Raw genomic sequence first — 20,083 nt, forward strand, 5'->3', positions numbered from 1 at the left:
ACTGCTGCGTGAGGACTGGGCGCGTGTGAGTACTTTGGGAGTACTTTGGGACCAGGGTGGGGCCCACCGCTGCTTGTTGAGAAGAGTAAGAACGATACCTGCTTTCATACGTGTCTCCATAAGTCTCCAATAATACCAGAAAAAGTTGCTAGATTTGTCGCTAGTCAATTTAAAAAAATAATTGTCACTAGAGGGGTATGAATACTCGCTAAATATAGTGACAAAGTTGCTAAGTTGGCAACACTGGTTAGTGAACCAGGCGAGGCATTCATTCGAGAAACCAAGGCTGTTGAGTCTGCCGATAAGAATACAGTGATTGACAGAGTCGAAAGCCTTGGCCAGGTTGATGAAGGTCGATAATAATCATTGTATGAGGAAGTTGTATCTAGTTTATGAAGTTATGGGTCATTATGGTTGATAAAATAACATTTTAAAACACTAAATACAAATACCGGTTAAAATGACTCATTGATTTTTTGAATGATTATGAACTCCACATAGCAATAAAAGAAAGCCATGTTGTAATTGCTTTCCCGTACACTAGATGGCAACCATACAGAAAGAACAAGCAAAGGATTTCCAGCAAAGAAGACGAAATTGGTGTAATTGGTTGTTCAAAGCAGCAACGACGAAGTCCGCTGTCATCAATGATATGTCACGGAGGTTCATATGAGTCGTGACTCCAACTTTAGACCGCAAAAGGTAAATTCTAGACATTTCTACATTTATTCCAATCAGCATATCGATATGTCTGTTTACCTCTCGTGAGGTTGTACCTTCCTTTGCAACGTATGCTACATCTTTTTCCCAGTTGTGTTGCATGCTAACCGGCTAACAACGTTTACGGTTATTTTGAATGCATTGGGTAACTCCTTGAGAACAGGTGTTGTGAGCGAAGACTCCTTCAAAACGAACGTTACTTTGTTCCATCTGATATGTTGCCGGTGTATTGTAATTTACAGTAAAATTGCACAAAACCGAATGACTGCCTTTGGTCCCTAGTGTAATTTGGCATCATGCCTTTGCACGTTCACTGGCCTTACTTATCAAACTTGTTATTAGCTAGCAAATCAAATCAAACTTTATTTGTCACATGCGCCGAATACAACGTGTAGGCCTTAACGTGAAATGCTTACTTTACAAGCCCTTAACCAACAGTGCAGTTCTAGAAGAGTTAAGAAAATATTGACCAAATAAACCTAAAGTAAAAAATAATAAAAAGTAACACAAGATCATCTTCAAGCTAGCTGGATTTAGGCTATTGCTGTATCCAGCTACTGCTAGACATATGCTCAACTGGAGCAGAGTGAAAACTGTCACTGACTGTACAGAAAGTATTTTTTTCAAGAAAGTACATTTCTCTTGTCTCTGAGTCTCCAGACAGCAAGCAGATTGAAAGGGGCTGTCATTATGTCATCTTATCAGGGGCCACCACCCAGACCCAACCCTCCTTCTCCACTCAATATTAGTGGGAGACATGGGCTACAACTCTCTCTGAGTCAGTTATCTGTTTGATGAGTGAGAGACACCGTCATATTGTTTTAGTAACGGGCCCTTGTAGCTAACTAAACTCAACTCTGTAGTGAAGGAAGTTTCTGATTATCTCTACCCACGGAGTTGAGCAGGGACCAGGCTTTGTGGAAGTCAGTCTCTGACTACATCGATTCACCCAAGGTCAATACTTAAAAAAAAAATGTCAATTATGAAACACTTACTGTGTACCTATGTTTGTCTTCTGTAGTTGCGTGCCTTTCTTTGGCCATGTTTTTAACAAAACGTTGTCAAATACAACCACTGACCATTTCAACTTTTCTATTGCTCAAAAACGTACATTACCCTGCCTAATCTGAGATTCAATTGGCACATTTTAGAGCAACAGAAATTAGGAAATGGTCGGTGGTTGTATTTGACGAACGTTGTTTTACAAAGTATGGATTTCAGCAAACAGGCACGCAACTACAGAGGACAAACATAGGTACACAGTAAGTGTTTAACAATTACAATTTTTAGAAGTATTGACCTTGAGCAAATTGATGTAGTCATAGCTGAATTCCACAAACCCTTGTCACTGCTTCACCCCGTGGGGAAGCTCATCTTCAAAAACACTTCATCATGGGGTCAGGTAGGCTTGGCCAGGCCTTTGATAGTTACCGGTCTGACAGTGTGCAGCTGTCCTTGTTTCCCCCCACTTTAACCAAAGCCAAGCTTGGGCACTTCACTGAAGTCTCTATTAACATTACTTGGCTTGCTCAGTTGCTCTTAATGCCATTTACACATGGATGCTTGAGGGATTTGTGTGGTACAGAATAGACATTACAGCCCTGTTCTGTCCCATTGCACAGAGCTGGGCATCCTAGGGCTGAATGCAGAAGACGGTGGCTGTCCTGGGAGGGGGGATTGGGGGCCTGTCAGCCTGCTTCCACCTCAGCAAGAGCCACCAGGTCTCCAAGGTAAATATCATTACCACAACTATCTCCACATATGCTACAGGTAGACTACATCTCTACTGTAAGTCCAAACATACTGTAATTAAGCTGTTATTACACTATTGAGATGCCCACTAGGCCCTGCACATGTACACCATTAGATTAATATCTCTCCCTATCTGTCTGTGTAGATAGTGCTGCTGGAGAGGGCTGGACGGTTCGGAGGCTGGCTAAGTTCAACTCGTAGGGAGGATGGAGCTGTGTTTGAACATGGACCCAGAGGGATACGACCTGCAGGAGCTGTGGGACGAAACACACTCAACATGGTAGGCACTGTAATGTGTGTGTGTGTGTGTGTGTCTGTGTGTGAGATTGATAGTAGGTAGAAATCTAAGTCTGTTTTCTACAGGTGGAAGAGTTGGGGCTGGAGAGCGAGGTCCTCCCAGTCACCTATGATCATGTGGCCTCTAAGAACCGTTACCTCTATGTGGGAGGCCAGCTACACAAGATGCCTTCTGGCTTAGGGTAAGGGGGGTAAGGATGAATGATAAAATAGTACCACGTTAGACACAAACAGCTATGTTCATGCATTCACAACATGGTGAATTGAATCAACTGTAGGTAGTCTGTCTATCCAAGTCACCCTCTGCCTCCCTCCATCCAGTGGAGTAGTGCGTACAGTCCCTCCGTTCTCTCGTCCTCTGGTCCAGAGCGTACTGAAGGAGATATTGATCAGCAGAGGAAAGGAGGAGGATGAGTCTGTTCATTCCTTCGTGTCGAGAAGGCTGGGCACTGAGGTGAGATGGCATTAAAAACAATACCCTGCATGATGTCCACACAACTTCCACATCAGTTCAGAGTGACAGTATTCTCTTCTTCTCTCTCTGCAGCTTGCAGACATTGCCATCGACAGCCTGTGCAGGGGAGTTTTTGCAGGGGACTGCAGGAAGCTGAGTGTGCGCTCTTGTCTCCCGCCACTCTACAACGCAGAGAAGGCCAGAGGTTCCATCATCCTGGGAATGTTGCTGGGCCCAGGTGAGAGAGAGTCCGCCACCACACTGAAGCTACATAGGAATTCTGAATCTTAAATGTCCCCATACCAGTCATATTGCTGACCTGTCTAATTGAGTAGATGAATAACAAGTGTGACTGTCCCCCCAGGCCCTGGACCAGACATACCCCACTCTACCCTGACCAAGAGGGCTGCTCAGGAGAACTGGGCCCAGTGGTCACTGAAGAGGGGCTTACAGAACCTTCCGGAAGCCCTGGAGGAGAGGATGAGGAATGGGGGACGTGTAGAGGTGCACAAAGACACCCCTGTGATGGGGCTATGTATTAATGGCACCGGCTGGGAGGTGAGACAGCTGGAGATCTGGGGGTTGGGACACATGTATGTGTACTGCCATTGCACTGGAGTTGTGGTATGTGTATTTTTAAGTTGTTCATTAAATCCAGTAAATGAATCAACTGATGTCTGTGCAATTTATTTTTTTAACACAGATTCAACTGGAGGACGGCACCATCAAAGCTGATCATATCATTGCTGCTCTACCAGCAAAAGGTAAATGAACTTTTACTAAACTTGATCACTGAGCCTAAATCTTTTAACTTCACACAGTGATTCTTAAATTCAGTCCCTGCCGTTCTGCCTGTGGACCTGGAAGCCTGTGTGGTTTTGGTCTTCAGTTGTGCATGTGTGTGTTGTTTTAGCTCTGGCCTCAGCACTTCTCACTGCTGCACAGCCCCTGTCACAGCAGCTACGTGAGATCGCCACAGTAACCGTTGCCGTGGTAAACCTGGAGTACGAGGGTTCCGTCCTGCCTGTCACGGTGCGAACAATGAAGCAATTTTTTTGGGGAAGATTCTTTATTTTCTATGGATATGTGTGTGTTTCAGAATGTGTGTATCTAATGTGAGTGTTGTCTTGTGTGGCCTCAGGGCTTTGGCCACCTGGTGCCATCCTCAGAAGACAGAGGTCTCCTAGGGGTGGTCTATGACTCTGTTCCCTTCCCCCAGCACAACCGCACTGGAGGACACACCACCAGACTAACAGTAAGAGACACAATATATATGTACTATATTCTCTCTCTCATACACAAACAATTACATAATGTGCGTGTTATAGGCCGTGCAAGAATGCTTTCCTATGTTAATAATGCACAGCATGGCAGGGACCAACCTTCCATGTATAAACTACAGTAGAACCCATCAAGATATGCAGTGTTCCTCTCAGCGTAAATTATACATGCTTTAGACAACAGGATGACAGATCTCCAAGTCACTTACAAACACAGTCCAGCCTCTGTCAGGCTTATGGGGTCATGTCACAAGGAGGTGGTGGTGGTAGGCGTTTTCTGTTTGGAATACCCTGGTGTGGAAGACATATAACTAACTGACAGAAATTGAATAATGTGTCCCTGAACAAAGGGGGGTCAAAATCAAAAGGAACATTCAGGATCTGGTGTGGCCACCAGCTGCATTAAGTACTGCATCTCCTCATGGACAGCACCAGATTTGCCAGTTATTGCTGTGAGATGTTACCTCACTCTTCCACCAAGGCACCTGCAAGTTCCAGGACATTTCTGGGGGGGAATGGCCCTAGCCCTCACCCTCCGATCCAACAGGTCCCAGACTTGCTCAATGGGATTGAGATCTGGGCTCTTTGCTGGCCATGGCAAATCATACACAGAACGAGCAGTGTGGCTGGTGGCATTGTCATGCTTTAGGGTCATGTCAGGAGCCTGCAGGAAGGGTACCATATGAGGGAGGAGGATGCCCGCAGGTGTGATTTCCGGATGTACCGATCCTATGCAGGTGTTATAACACGTGGTCTGCCACTGCGAGGACGGTCAGCTGTCCGTTCTGTCTCCCAGTAGCTCTGTCTTAGGCGTCTCACAGTACAGATATAGCAATTTATTGCCCTGGCTACATCTGCAGTCCTCATGCCTCCTTGCAGCATGCCTAAGGCACGCTCACACAGATGAGCAGGGACCCTGGGCATCTTTCTTTTGGTGTTTTTCAGAGTCAGTAGAAAGGCCTCTTCAGTGGCCTAAGTTTTCATAACTGTGACCTTAATTGCCTACTGTCTGTAAGCTGTTACTGTCTTAACGACCGTTCCACAGGTGCATGTTCATTAAAAGTTTATGGTTCATTGAACAAACATGGGAAACAATGTTTAAACCCTTTACAATGAAGATCTGTGAAGTTATTTGGATTTTTACGAATGCTCTTTGAAAGACAGGGTCTTGAAAGAGACGTTTCCTTTTTTTTAACGAATTTTGTTCCATTTCTTCAGCAACGGTCTTATAGGTCCTTTAGGACAAAGGATGTTTGATGATTAATTTATTATTTAACTGGCTGGCTGGCAGACAGACGGTTCTCTAAATCAGGGTTTCCTAAACTCAGTCATGGTGCCTCCCCTGGGTGTACGCTTTGGTTTTTGCCCTGGTAGTACACAGCTGATAAAAAAATAACTAATCAAGCTTTGATTATTTGAATCCGCTGTGTAGTGCTAGGGCAACAACCAAAATGTTGGACAGAGTTTGGGAAACCCTGCTCGAAATGGTTGGTGTCATGGCCTTACTGTGTGCTGTCTGTGTTCCCTAGGTGATGATGGGCGGGGCCTGGTTCCAGGAAGTGTTTGGGAATCCAGAGGAAGTGACCGAGCAGCTCCTCCTGGACAGGGCCACCCAGGCGATGACATCACACCTGGGCGTTACTACACCACCTATCTGGAGCGTCGTTGCACTGCTCAAGGTAAGACGTGTGAGCGAACTGTTTCACATGTCTTCATTTGTGTTTCAAGAGACTTGAATGAAAAGCCTCTTGTTCAATTTCATTCTTTAACCACTGTGTCACCATAGGTCCTCATTGGGCCCTGTATTCAGTTAGTATTCGAACCAACCAATGATATATTCAGTTGAGCTCCACTATGTCATAACTTATCAATGTCCCAGGGGAGCAAGACTGGAGCAAACAGATCAACAAGCCTGTTGATGATCACTATCTCACCGGATGGATGGCTCCTCTGTTTCTGTATTGGTCTTTCTGCCCATTCCCTCTATGGAACTGGATAGGCAAGATGGAGAGAGGCACTGGGATGTTAGATCATCTTCCCCTTTTCCTACACACACATCTTCACAGACACACACTACCCTCTAAGTCAGCTACATCAGTATTCATAGTGCTGCATCTCCCTGTTTCTAGCTCAAATCGTGATGTTTCCCTTGCTCCATGTCATTCCCCCTGTTGTATGCTCAGATGTTCTTGTCATTTATTTCATCAGCACCAACAAATCATTTTCCATTTGTGTTATCTCTGCACTCCCATGTCAACCAACAACCAGGCAGCAGAGATAGCAGGAAGTTTTGAGCAAGACAAATAGTTCAATTTGAATGTTATGGTCTGTATAGATAGACGACTCGATAATCACTTCCGAACTGACACTGTAGGGGAACAAATGTTTTTTAATTTTTCTTTATATACATTTGTTGACAGGATGGATTCATCATTCACTGCTATCTTCCATAAATGTGATCTGAGTGCCTGCTTTCCTGTCCAGTCAATCTTAGTTTTAACATCCTCCACCATTTGTAGGCTGGTTCCAGGTCTGTATGTGCTTTGCCAACTCCTTGGCATTACGATGATAGTTAAGCGATAGCTTTAGCTCATACAGGTCTGGGATCAGGACAGCTAAATAATTGTCTTAATATGCAATTTATCTCCTCTAGGACTGCATTCCTCAATATTACCTTGGACACTGGAAACGACTTGGTAAGACGGGGACAGTCTTCATGTAATAGATTTGACTTTTTCTATTGTGCTGGGTATCTGATTGTGTGTTCTGTCTTATCTCTGTGCCCTGTACTGAATTTTTTTAAATAATTTTTACAATATACCTATCTACCATGTATCTGTTGATTTGGGCTTGGTTTTTCTATCAACAGAAAATATGAGACAATACATCAGAGACCACAATCTACCACTTAGTCTGGCTGGGTCCTCTTATGATGGCGTCTCGGTCAATGATGTCATCTTCAGTGGACGGACGGCAGCAGAGGGCCTTGTGGGAAAAGTCTAACCAGACGTTCAGGTTACCAACCATGGATATAAGCTTATATTGTGAAAGATCTTGTTTTTTTTCCCTCATCGCATTGCGTTCTACATCTAGTTTTGCTTTTACACAACTGTATCACAACCGGCCATGATTGGGAGTCCCATAGGGCGGTGCCCAATTGGCCCAGCTTCGCCCGGGTTTGGCCGGTGTAGGCCATCATTGTAAATAAGAATTTGTTCTTAACTGACTTGCCAAGTTAAATACAAATACTAATAAAAATGTACATACAATTTACTAGTCACCCTCTGCATTTAAGCCCTCTGCAAAGGGATGTCATTTTTTTGCGCAATATTCCTGATTTATAAGCAGCATATTTATGAAGTTTACCATTTCTATCTCATTTGGACAAAGTACAGATTGATCCTCTAGAGATGATTCTATGTCTGAGACATCACGACTAGCCTGGAAACCACGGGTAACCCACAGAACAGTTCTCATTCTAATAAAATATTGTTTTTGAAATCAAGGGCTGGATGAAAGTAAATATGTCGTCACTACGTCAAATGGAACCACAATCTGAACTGTTTTAGGATGATTTGTCCCCGTAACCTTACTTCAAGGATTTAATTTTCCATGCAGTAGTTCAAAATGTAGAGTAACATTTTAAATTCAGGATGAGATTTCATATTTTAGTTATGGTGCCTTTTTGCTAACAGAAATCACCACCCCTTCATGAATGTACAGGCATATTTCATGTGGGAGACATGTTAAAGATGTGATAATCAGTGGTGTGTATATTCCTACTCCAACTCTCCTTTCCAGCCATCCATTTTTTTACCCTATCCTCTCTGTGAATATAGCAGACAAAAATATATTATTATTATGGTAAAGTATGTGCGCTGATGTTTTATCACCATGTTAACAGAACCACACAGACTGATGTGGTGATCTCGATATAGCAGTAGCGTGCTGTGGGCCTGGGCCTTCAGTGAGGTCCTACACAGTCCCACCCGAATTAATCCACCTCTTATTACCATCATTATGATGCCATGGCCCACAAACTTTGAGCTTTAAGTCCCCCCCCCCCCCCCCCCCAAAAAAAAAACATACAATGTGTTCACTAAACAGCGCATTGTCGCACCCAAAGCAGTTTCACCGTGATGATAAAGACATGACTATTCACTGAAAATAAAAGAAAGAAATAATTTGCAACATAGGCTATTTGCCATTTTATTTTGTTAATATATAGGCTATTTAATATTAATGAAATAAAATGCGAAACATACATACAATGCATTTAATTTATTAAATGTATATGCCTACTCACCAAAGACTGATTATTTGAACACACAATCCTTCCTCCTTTCTTTCCTCAAGAAGACTTCAATGACTCTGTTGTACAGTCTATCTGTGCGTTTTAGTTCCACCAATACGTCCTTTTCTATCGACAGGGAGGCTAATGCTGAAAGCCGAGTCTGTCCAGTAGCATTTCTGGAATACGTTTTGATTTGCTTTAAGGCCGAGAATGACTGCTCGACAGAAGCCGTGGACACAGGGATGGTCACTGTCACACATGCCAATGTGTAAAGTTGCCCCATGTCCTCATTCAGATTTTTCTGCTTAAGGAAATCAGGGAGATCAGAGGGACTTTTCCCTTAAATCAGTCATAGCATACATTACAGTCAGTTCTGTTTTTAGCTTGGATAGGTCGAACAGTGTTCCGTGACTCTGTTATGCTGGAGAAGGCTGTTTGTGGGATTTTTTTTCCGGTAGGTCTGAAAGTAATGGGGGTCCAGGAGGGAGAGAAACACAAATTTTTCATGGTCTTGAAACCTGTTTCGTATCTGGCAAAGAATGGTGTCCAGAATATTGCTGTGGAGTTGTTGGTAGTATGTGCGAGGGTCTCCTTGTGCTGGGCCTCTGCGTGCGTTGGGTGAACTTGAGATGCGTGCTGTGTCATCGTAGATTTGACTGAACCTGCGCCTCTCTCGCTCAATTGTGTCACAAAACTCGTTCACCCTTGTCAGGCAGAATTGTACATCCAAAGTTTGTTTCTGTAGAATTCCAAAAAGCACATCCGAATAATTAAAAATCCCATTGAATGTTTCAAGCAAAAAACAAAACTCAAAATCATCCAAACGTGCATTAAATCCATCAGCCATGAGCACAGTCATGGTCATCATGATGTTCCAGTAAGTGGTTCAACAGCTCCTTTAGGGCAACTCTCTTTTTAAAAACTGCATTGACCAATCTAGATATATATTGCCACCTCGTTGGTGCAACCTTAGGAAGCCTGTGAGCCATTGATAGCGCTCGTAGTTGGAACTTTGAAAGTGGCGAACAAACCCCTTTCCCACCTGTGACAGACTTTGTAGCGTCGGTGTCGGGCGACCTCTCCTTACAATGTCTAACTTTTCTTGAAAAGTTTGTCTTGAGAATGGCGTTATAATTATATCCTCGACCAAATCGATATCTTCTCCTTCCGCCATTGTGGGTTGAAAAAACAGCTTAGTAGTATGCAAATTAATTTGTTTATCAAATTCAGTTTCCTAGTTCTAAGGTTCTGACTATACCTGCCCATAGGACCTGCCTCTCAATATTGGTAATCCAATCAAAAGACGAGCACGCACTACGCCTGCTAGCTGGCTCCTGTGTAACACTGGAGCCAGCCAGCAGACATACAATAGCCAACTCTAAAGCTGATTGGTTGACACTAAAGTTTCATTTCCATTCACTTTAAGCTACAAGCGCCAGCACTGTTGATTCTGAAGGCCTGAGGGCAGATTTTAGACCCCTGGCAACACATGATGGCTGAATATGATTGGATAAAAGATCTAACATAAAGACTAGCCCTCCAATTCTCAACCTGGGGCTGGAAGCAGTGCAACCAAGAGGAAAGCTATGAAATGAAGAGTATAACTCTTACTCTGGGGAATAATTTAATACATATTTGTGGGAAAATATATTTAAAAAATATATATATTCTGATGTTTAGGCCAGCAGAGAAGGCCTCACTGGCCCTGATGGCCCACCACTGTGATATGGTGATCTATCATGTATTTGGAATCTAATTACGATATTGGAAACTTTAATTTATAGAGTGCATGTACAGTGGCAAGGGGATGGCTTGATAATGTATTTTTATACACAACTTTATTATTTGGAGAATGTTGCAGAGCAAAAAATATGATGCTTTATCTTGTCTGTCATGGACTGTCTCGGTGAAGGACAAATTGTCTGTAAAAAAAAATATATATAATGTTTGGCCTGCATCATGTCCTTTTCAACTGACAGTGAATACCAATATGTTTTACTACCCAATGCCCATAGCCAGGGTCCGAGGAAAGATCCTGCAGAGTAACCGCTTTACAACAGTGAGCTGATGACAGATTTAGGCCATAAGTCACTTCCCTCTGATCTGCTTCACTGAATGAAATAAAACAACTTGAGACCTTGAAAGTCAGTCGCATAAACGAGAGAGCGCCTTCCTGCTGCCTCTCCTTAGATATCTTGCGGACAGTTTAGACGCCACATTTAGGGCGAGTCGAACTGAATATAAATGTTGAGCGGCCTTGGCACGGTTAAGAGCTTTGCTTGACATACAAATTGGTTTCATGTAACCACTCAACGCTGGAGCAGACTTCCTCGTTGGTTTGGGGTTGAATTCAGGCATAACAACGGCATCTCACAGAAGTCCTCCACCTGCGAATCCGAGACCATTATTATTATTTTTTCAGTTGTGGGTGTGGTAGCGAAGCAACCTTTATTTGCATGCAATTAACATGTATTAATATTCATTACAATTCCTCTCGAAAGTGGAATAACTGCTCTGGCGCACTGCATGAAAAGGTGTGCTTCACCAACACCCCACCAAAAGAGTGGCAGAGGCTGCATAACTATTGTCAAAAGTCAGACAGGGCGCACTAAATGGTTTCAGAAGGCACGCATGCAGCATTCTAAACAATGGCGGCTGGCGGTCGGGAGCACCGGGACATTTCCCGGTGGCCTGAGGGTCGTTTTGGCTTGCCGTGAATAGTCAACTTGACCAGCGATAATATAGCAAACAGGAATGAGTTGACGGCGAATCCACGCATCAGGCTCGACTCTCACTCTCTCGCTGCAGTGTCCCCGCGACCAAAATGACATCGCGTCTCTCCGCGACGCACATAACCGTCTACCTGCTTCTCTACGGATAACATTTTAGACAAGTCGCACGGTGAAATGGACGGTCGGAAGAGGAAAGGTGGAGTAGAGAGGCAGAGAAAAAAAGAGAAAGGCCCTTGCCACACTTGCAGATAAATGCTGGAAAATAAGCTAAATGTTCGCCAGTAAGGGACCAGGTCAGTCAAAAACACTAGCTAAAACACACACACTGACACCCAGCATGGCTAGCTAAGTAGCATATCTAATAATAGTGACACAACGGCCGGTAGGCTGAACAGTTTGCGCGTCTTACGTGTTCCTGGAGGAATTATATCATAGCAATGAGTGCAACATTACGATCGTAATGTAACGACCCTGGGTTTATAAGCGCGGATATCGACTCTGCCACACGAGCATGTTTTTGGGGCACAGTCGATAGCTCGCAGTACTTCGGGCTAGAAGCTCGAGTGTTCGAGGTCTGCTCCCTGCCTGTTTTATTACAATAATATGGCATTGAATGCAATATGTTTCAACTAGTAAAAAAATAGTAAACCTAGACTATGGACTTGCCAGCATTCAGTCATGACATAAGCTTGGGAAAGTGCACATACACTGTACAGCGAGCCAGGCTACAGTAACCTAACCAGAATACATCCATGAACGTAACACAGTAGTAGCCTGTGTTATACAGCACAGACAAAGATCATTAGAGGCATTAGTACCAGCATTACAAGTTACTACAATAATATGCAGCTCTGGGGAAAAACTAAGAGACCACTCGTAATTTTTTCCCGAGCTGTATTAATGTAGCCTACTGATATACTAATGATAGTGAGTATGATAATAGAGTATTTTCTTTGCAAAGGTGGAGAAGGAAGCAGCAGCACTAAAGCTTCACGTGCTCCTGCAGAACTGGAGATGATGGTCAGTTCAGTCATACTCAGAGCAGGAACCTTCAGGCACAACTTAAGAGCACAAACCTTTTATTTTTATTTCACCTTTATTTAGCCAGGTAAGATAGTTGAGAACAAGTTCTCATTTCCGGCTGCGACCTAGCCAAGATAAAGCAAAGCAGTGTGACATAAACAAGCGTACAGTCAATAACACAATAGGGAAAAAAAGAGTCTATATACAGTGTGTGCAAATGGCGTGAGGAGGTAAGGCAATATATAGGCCATAGTAGCGAAGTAATTACAGTTTAGCAAATTAACACTGGAGTGATAGATGAGCAGATGTGCAAGTAGAAATACTGGTGTGCAAAAGAGCAGAAAAGTAAATAAAATAATATGGGGATGAGGTATGTAGATTGGGTGGGCTATTTATTTACAGATGGGCTATGTACAGCTGCAGCGATCAGTTAGCTGCTCAGATAGCTGATGTTTAAAGTTAGTGAGGGAAATATAAGTCTCCAGCTTCAGCGATTTTTGTAATTCGTTCCAGTCATTGGCAGTAGAGAACTGGAAGGAAAGGCTGCCAAAGTAGGTGTTGGCTTTGGGGATGATCAGTGAGATATACCTGCTGGAGCGTGCTACGGGTGGGTGTTGCTATGGTGACCAGTGAGCTGTACCTAGCATAGATGTATTGATGGCCTGGAAACAGTGGGTCTGGCGACAAATATGTAGCGAGGGCCAGCCGACTAGAGCATACAGGTTACAGTGGTGGGTTTTCTAGGGGGCTTTGGTGACAAAACGGATGGCACTATGATAGACTGCATCCATTTTGCTGAGTAGAGTATTGGAAGCTATTTTGTAAATGACATTGTCGAGGATCGGTAGGATAGTCAGTTTTACGAGGGTATGTTTGGCACCGTGAGTGAAGGAGGCTTTGTTGCGAAATAGGAAGCCGATTCTAGATTTAATTTTGGATTGGAGATATTTAATATGAGTCTGGAAGGAGAGTTTACAGTCTAGCCAGACACCTAGGTATTTATAGTTGTCCACATATTCTAAGTCAGAACCGTCCAGGGTGGTGATGCTATTCTGGCGGAAGGTGCGGGCAGCGAATGATTGAAAAGCAAGCGTTTGTTTTTACTAGCATTTATGAGCAGTTGGAGGCCGCGGAAGGAGTGTTGTGTGGCATTGAAGCTCGTTTGGAGGTTAGTAACACAGTGTCCGACGAAGGGCCAGATGTATACAGAATGGTGTCGTCTGCGTACAGGTGGATCAGGGAATCACCCGCAGCAAGAGCGACATCGTTGATATATACAGATAAAATAGTTGGCCCGAGAATTGAACCCTGTGGTACCCCCATAGAGACATCCCCCTTTGAAGAGGGGGATGACTGCGGCAGCTTTCCAATCTTTAACATATAATCGTTAACATAAACGTGTAGGCTATGGTTTTAGATTAATATGTGCTTTATTTCTGAAATTATCCGTAGGACTGTAATCGGGGGGCAAACAATTGATGACTACACAAGTAATACAAGTTTAAGTTTAGGTTATTTACCATGTTAATCTCATTCTGCAGAGCAACCAGTTGTGCAGAGAGAGAGAGAGGTTCAGAGCCCAGAACAGGGAAAATAGAAAGGGACAGCGAAAGAACTGAAAATCCATTTGTATATTTTGCCCGTCCTCAGTCCAAGGATTTTGACTTATTTTTCCAGTACCACCCAAAACAACCCCCTCAAAGAGTAATTCCCAATGTTTTCCACTCCAACGATGGCACAAACAGAAAATGGCTGACATACAATGAAGTAACTCACTCCTTGTTCTGCTCAGTATGTCTTGCATTCGCAAAACCTCCAGCCAGTGATAGTGCATTTGTCAAAGGAGACATGCAGGCCTGGAAACATGCCCATCTGATAGTACAGGAACATGAGAGAAGCAAGACTCATAGAGAAAGCGCAGAAGCTTTTTTCCTCAGAGCCAGCAAAGCAGACATCCGTACCCTTCTGAGTGATAAGCAAATGTCAGTTCAACGAGACCAGGTCAGAAAGAGGAGGCAGGTCATGGAACGTGTGATTGAAGTTGATAAAGTTATTGGGACACAGGCACGAAGCAGCAAATAACTTGGAAAACATGGCCGTCAAACATGGCAAGTTTCCTGAGCTTATATTGTTGCTAAGCAAATATGTCTGTCTACAATAGCATGTTAGTGATTGCATTGAGAAGAGCAAGAAGCAGATGGGAAGTAAAGGAAGAGGGTCCTTGGTAACTATGATGTCCAAAACAACATCAAATAAAGTAACTGAAGTCATCAGAATGTTGATTCAGCAGACAATTGCTGTTGAAGTGAAAAGGGCAGGGATGTTCTCAATACAAATGGACACAACACAGGATTTAACATCCAAAGACCCGTGTGCAGTAGTTTTGCGATATGTCACTGATGTTGTCCTCAAGAGACTCATTGCGGTCATTGACTGTGAGTCATCGACTGGACAGTACTTTGTGGACCTTGTGAAACAGACCCTTGAGAAGATGGACATAGATATCAAACAGTGTGTTGGTAATGCAACAGACGGAGCAGCTAATATGCAGGGACAATACAGGGGCTTCTCTGCATTGCTAACAGGTACACATATGGTGTTACTCACATGTCCTCAACCTTGTGCTAACTGACACCACTGGGGTTGTTGTGGCAAGTGAATCCCTTTTCTCAATACTGAATGACATTGTAGTATTCGTTCGAGATTCCTACAAGCGCATGAAGCTATGGGAAGAAACCAGTAACGACAGGAGACACAGACATCTTGATGTAATTGGTGAAACACACTGATGGTCCAAAGACGAGGCCTTGAGGAAAGTATTTGGAAGCTTTGCAAAGCGTGACCGTGCACTTTACACGGATGTGGTCATCACTATGGAAAGGATGTGACCATAAAACCTGCCATCTGAAGCAAGGCCCAAGGGTATAAGGATGCTCTCCTAGGGTTAGCCTACAAAATTAGCAGTCTGGTGGATTGCGTGGCCTGGGATGGAGTCGAATTCCCGGCCTGAAGTATTGTTTCAGTCCGCCCCTGATTCTTCAGTGCGTTCAAGACAATTGTGAGCTCCGACTTGGAAAATAATTTTGGACTCTGGCATCTTTCTAGAACTCCAACCTGAAGATCACTTGACGTCATGATTTGACCTCGTTTTTTTAATCGGCTTCTCACCTTTCGATCCTTCTCGCCAAGGCCAATCGCATCGCACCGAATGTGGATCTAGCATTCGTCTGCCAATCGTTAAGTGCGCTGTAGACGTCTGAATGCTGACATTTTTCACGCGATTCTACAAATAGAAATTGGTGCTCAAATTACATTCCGAGCCCTTTGGTGACAGCCCCATTGTGTTGGTTATCTAGGCTAATGCCCCAATTAATCAGTATTTATATTTGCATTGGGGCAGGTAGCTTCCAGAGGCAGTTTGAAACTCGATAGCGAGTGTTGCGACCGAGGACAGACAATTTTTACGAGCTTCAGCACTCGGCGGTCCCGTTCCGGTGAGGTTGTGTGGCCTACCACTTCGCAGTTGAGACGACGTTGCACCTAGATGTTTCCACTTCACAAGAACAGCATTTACAGTTGAGCGGGGTAGCTCCAGTAGGGCAGAAATTTGACGAACTGACTTGTTGGAAAGGTGGCATCTTATGATGGTGCCACGTTGAAAGTCACTGAGCTCATCAGTAAGGCCATTCTACTGCCAATATATATCTTTGGAGATTGCATGGCTGTGTGCTCGATGTTATACACCTGTCATACCCGAATCAACTCATTTGAAGGGGTGTATATATACTGTATTACAGGTCAGTGAAACATTTTTCAGTGCCATAATTCCGGTTTGTTTATCATCCCCGGGTCGCTGGCTTCTGAATGAAAACAGACAAGCATATTGCCACAGCCGATTCATTGTAGGAATGTGCCATGGCGACGGGGTAGAATGTGGAACTGCATGAATGGGGCCCTAGAATTGTTGTTGAATCATTTGATGTTTGACCGTCTTCAAATTTCATCAGGACCATTTGGCGGAGCGACCGTCCTCTCTTGGATTCCAGACAAAACCTGCTTAACTAGCCTACTGCTTCTGGCATCCACTGTATGGAGAGCAGTGGCAACTGCTGCTGCTGTTGAAAACTTTAAAATGGTTCCGGACACTGGCTTCCTCCACAGCGGATGGCCCTTGTCTCGAAGAGGAGGAGAGAAGTGATTGTGCTTCTATTTGATAAAAAAATCTATTGAGGAGGAAGTCAGGAAGACAATGAGATTTTTCCATCTATCTACTGTATTGCTCTCTCCAAGAATAGGCTGAAGGTAATTTCCTCGCTTTTTGTTCCTTGTCCATCAGTCTTAGGGCAGTGTGTCAGCATTTAAAATGATGTAGGCTATCAAGAAAGTAAGATTTCATTTTAGATTTGTGAAGAAAGTTTAAAGTTGGTGGTTTGATTTTTGTAGCCAATGTGTTTGTCTTAAGTTTGTACTCTTTCTCCCTCTCTGACCCCTCTTCTTCCTCTTCTGTAATTCAACAAGACTGAGAAACAGGGTTAATTCTCTCCCCACCACCCTCTTAAAGGAAAATTCCACACAAAACTATTTTTTGGTATTGGTTTCATTAGTTCATTGTTGACAGTCTCAAAATGTTTTGTTTGTCAGCAATCAAGTTTTCAAAATACAGGGATGATTTCTGATTTTTGAAAGTTACATATCTTGAAAACTTGATTGCTGACAAGCAAAACATTTTGGGACTACACTCTTAGAAAAAAAAGTGCTATCTAGGACCTAAAAGGGTTCTTTGTCTGTCCCCATATGATAACCATTTGAACAACTCTTTTTGGTTCCAGATAGAACCCTTTTGAGTTCCATGTAGAACCCTTTACACAGATGGTTCTACATGGAACACAGAAGAGTTCTACCTGTAATCTATAAGGGATCTACCTGGAACCAAAAAAGGTTCTCATATGAGGACAGCTGAAGAACCCCTTTGGAACCCTTTTTTCTAAGAGTATCAAGGGACTGATGTCAACAAGGGACTAATGAAACAAATACCAAAAGATTGTTTTGCGGTGGAGTTTTCCTTTAATGGTGTCTGGCAAAGAGAAACGGCAATATCGGCGAGCCGCATGGCCACCAACTCCAGACTCTCCTCTGGAACATAAAATCAGTCTGTGAATGCAACTTTCATTACATTTGTGAAACGTTGAGAGGTGAAGTGATTGGAGCAGACCCCGTCTACGTAAATCAACAGCCTCTTCAATGTTTATCCTCCCTCATCTGAATCGTTATACTGAAATGAGAATACTTGAAAGGTTATACTTTATTAGTTGATTTCAGGTTCAGATACTCTGCACAAGTTTTAAGTCAACTTAATTGGTTGTTTTGCCTCACTTTGAAGAGTTTTGTTTTTCATTATCACAATCTGGTGGTTAGGCACCTGCTTTCATTAATTTAGCGCTAACCCTCTATCTTCTTAGGCGTCGACTAAATGGGCAAATTGTAATGGTTTACTGTCTCTCCTCTGTAACTGCCAATCAAATATGTATCCTTTCACTTTGCCTGACTATATTCCCTTACTGTGTCTCAATGAGAGAGATATATACTGTATATTTACTATTTCTTTACTAAAGCCTGTTGTAAAACATTCTGCATTATGAGAGAATCATTGACTTTCTGTGGGAGTGGAAAACAAATGAAGATTGTCATCACGCTCTTAATTCTGACTCCCTGCGTGAAGGTGAACATATGAAATTTACTGCCCTTAACCAAAATGAGTTTTCCTTCCCTTTTTATTTAGAATACAAATATTGATAGCAGTTGGCCAAGGTTGTCGACCAGGTTATTGCACTCGAGTTGGTATTAATATCGTTGTGAAGTCTGCGTTGGTGATTGATAGCTGGTGTATTTGCACTGTGTTCTTTGGAAAGTCGAAGGTCATAAAAAGGCCCTCAGGTGTAGTGCACTTAAGATTATCTGAGTACTACAGTAATTATGGGTGAAAAAATATTTGCAGCTGCCACAGTGGAAAGGGGAGATGCAATGCATTATATAATATGGTGGTGTGAACCATAACACATTTTCATAAAGCTGATAATCCAGAAGGTTTCGCTTTCTGAGTGATGGTTTGATTTCCATTTTGGCTGCTAGTTTTCTGTTAGCTCGAGATTGTATTGTATTTCCCAATCAATCAGAACTGTCTAAGAGACACATCAGTGCTGTAACCTGTAAATGGCCATTTGTGTGGAGCCTTGTTTTCAGCTCAACCAACTCTCTCTGCAGGTCTCCTAAGAGGATTCAGTTGGACTAGTTTGTCAGTGCCCTGGACAGCCAGTTTATCTGGGCTTCCCCTCATAACCCACACTTTCTGTTTCAGTCAGACCATTACTATACAATGATCTCTGCTCTGCTGCAGTACACAGAGTCTGTCAGGCCACACCATGGACAGGAGAGGAGAGAGAGAGAGAACGCTCCCTCTGAGCCTCATTAGGGCTAGATTATGTAAAATACTGGCGAGCTAACTGCTTCACTGCAGCCGAGCCTGATTCCTGGGAGAAGAAAAGGGCCCCAGCAGTTGTAGAGTGGATATGGTCTGCAGTGCAGCACATGAGATGAAGTTTCTCAGCAATTAAAACCAAAGACAATGTCCCACTCCTTTGAAATGCGGCTAAGAGGTTGCCATTTCCACAGCCCTTACCATCTTATCCATGTTTAACATGCAATCAAGACAGAGGGAAGGAGAAAGACCATTCCCACTCGGCACACACTGGTTGAATCAACGTTGTTTCAATAGATGTTGAGTTGACGTCTGTGCTCAGTGGGTTGTGACGGTTGTAAATGTATCTAGGCACTTGACTCATCAACATGGCCCCCAAACCCCCGTTGAGTGCTGTTGGGCTGTGTGTGTTTAGTGGGGTTATATATCACTCTCCCTGTTTCCTTTCATGTTATGGATCATATTGACAAACTTATTACCACTGCATGCAATTACCAGGCCGTCTACGAGGAACATAAAAAAAACACTGTTGTCGAGTTTGCATCCAACCTCTTCATAAACATGATCCACAGGAGTCGAATTAATCAGCTAATAGCATTATCTCTGTCTGAGAGAGGAGGTGCAATTCGTGTGTGACAGTCTCTCTGCTTTTTACCCAAGCTGCCTACACTCACTCTGGCAGATCTGAAATAATAATGGATTTCCTTCGTCTTTAACGCGTGGTTTTACGTCCCGTTAATGAATGTATTATCATCACCCTTAATCCGCTCATCCAGCACCCCTCCCACCATGCGTTACTAATGGTCCCTAATCATTACTCCTTTTTCCCTCCTCCACTCATCTTCTCCTCCACTCATCTTCTCTTCTCCTCCACTCATCTTCTCCTCTACTCATCTTCTCCTCCACTCATCTTCTCCTCTGCTCATCTTCTCCCCCGCTCATCTCTCCTCCACTCATCTTCTCCTCTACTCATCTTCTCCTCCACTCATCTTCTCTTCTCCTCCACTCATCTTCTCCTCCACTCATCTTCTCCTCTACTCATCTTCTCCTCGACTC

General features: G+C 43.4%; 1 protein-coding gene across 2 annotated transcripts; it reads left to right on the plus strand.

Moving 5' to 3' along the window:
• The first annotated feature begins 598 nt into the window (after positions 1-598).
• LOC135522044 (protoporphyrinogen oxidase-like) lies at positions 599-8,570 on the plus strand. Of its 2 annotated transcripts, none has more exons than XR_010452641.1 (13): positions 599-702; positions 2,343-2,450; positions 2,618-2,752; positions 2,836-2,951; positions 3,091-3,223; positions 3,317-3,461; positions 3,588-3,781; positions 3,927-3,987; positions 4,137-4,255; positions 4,365-4,478; positions 6,033-6,182; positions 6,924-7,033; positions 7,157-7,199. XR_010452641.1 is itself a non-coding variant. In XM_064947948.1 (13 exons), exons 2-13 carry the CDS (start codon positions 2,364-2,366, stop codon positions 7,504-7,506), a joined length of 1,431 nt encoding a protein of 476 aa, XP_064804020.1. In that variant the 5' UTR covers positions 599-702; positions 2,343-2,363; the 3' UTR covers positions 7,507-8,570. The 2 variants fall into 2 exon arrangements, 1 of the variants encoding a protein (XP_064804020.1); XM_064947948.1 differs by lacking the exon at positions 6,924-7,033 and adding an exon at positions 7,373-8,570.
• The last annotated feature ends 11,513 nt before the right edge of the window (positions 8,571-20,083 follow it).

This window comes from Oncorhynchus masou, chromosome 30 (assembly GCF_036934945.1).
Source record: "Oncorhynchus masou masou isolate Uvic2021 chromosome 30, UVic_Omas_1.1, whole genome shotgun sequence".
NCBI classification, from domain to species: Eukaryota; Metazoa; Chordata; class Actinopteri; order Salmoniformes; family Salmonidae; genus Oncorhynchus; species Oncorhynchus masou.

Coding starts and splice junctions, on each gene's coding strand:
- LOC135522044 (XM_064947948.1), top strand. CDS start 2,364: ATGCAGAAGACGGTGGCTGTCCTGGGAGGGGGGATTGGGGGCCTGTCA. Junction 2,451..2,617: donor AGAGCCACCAGGTCTCCAAG/GTAAATATCATT, acceptor CTGTCTGTGTAG/ATAGTGCTGCTGGAGAGGGC. Junction 3,988..4,136: donor TGCTGCTCTACCAGCAAAAG/GTAAATGAACTT, acceptor GTGTTGTTTTAG/CTCTGGCCTCAGCACTTCTC.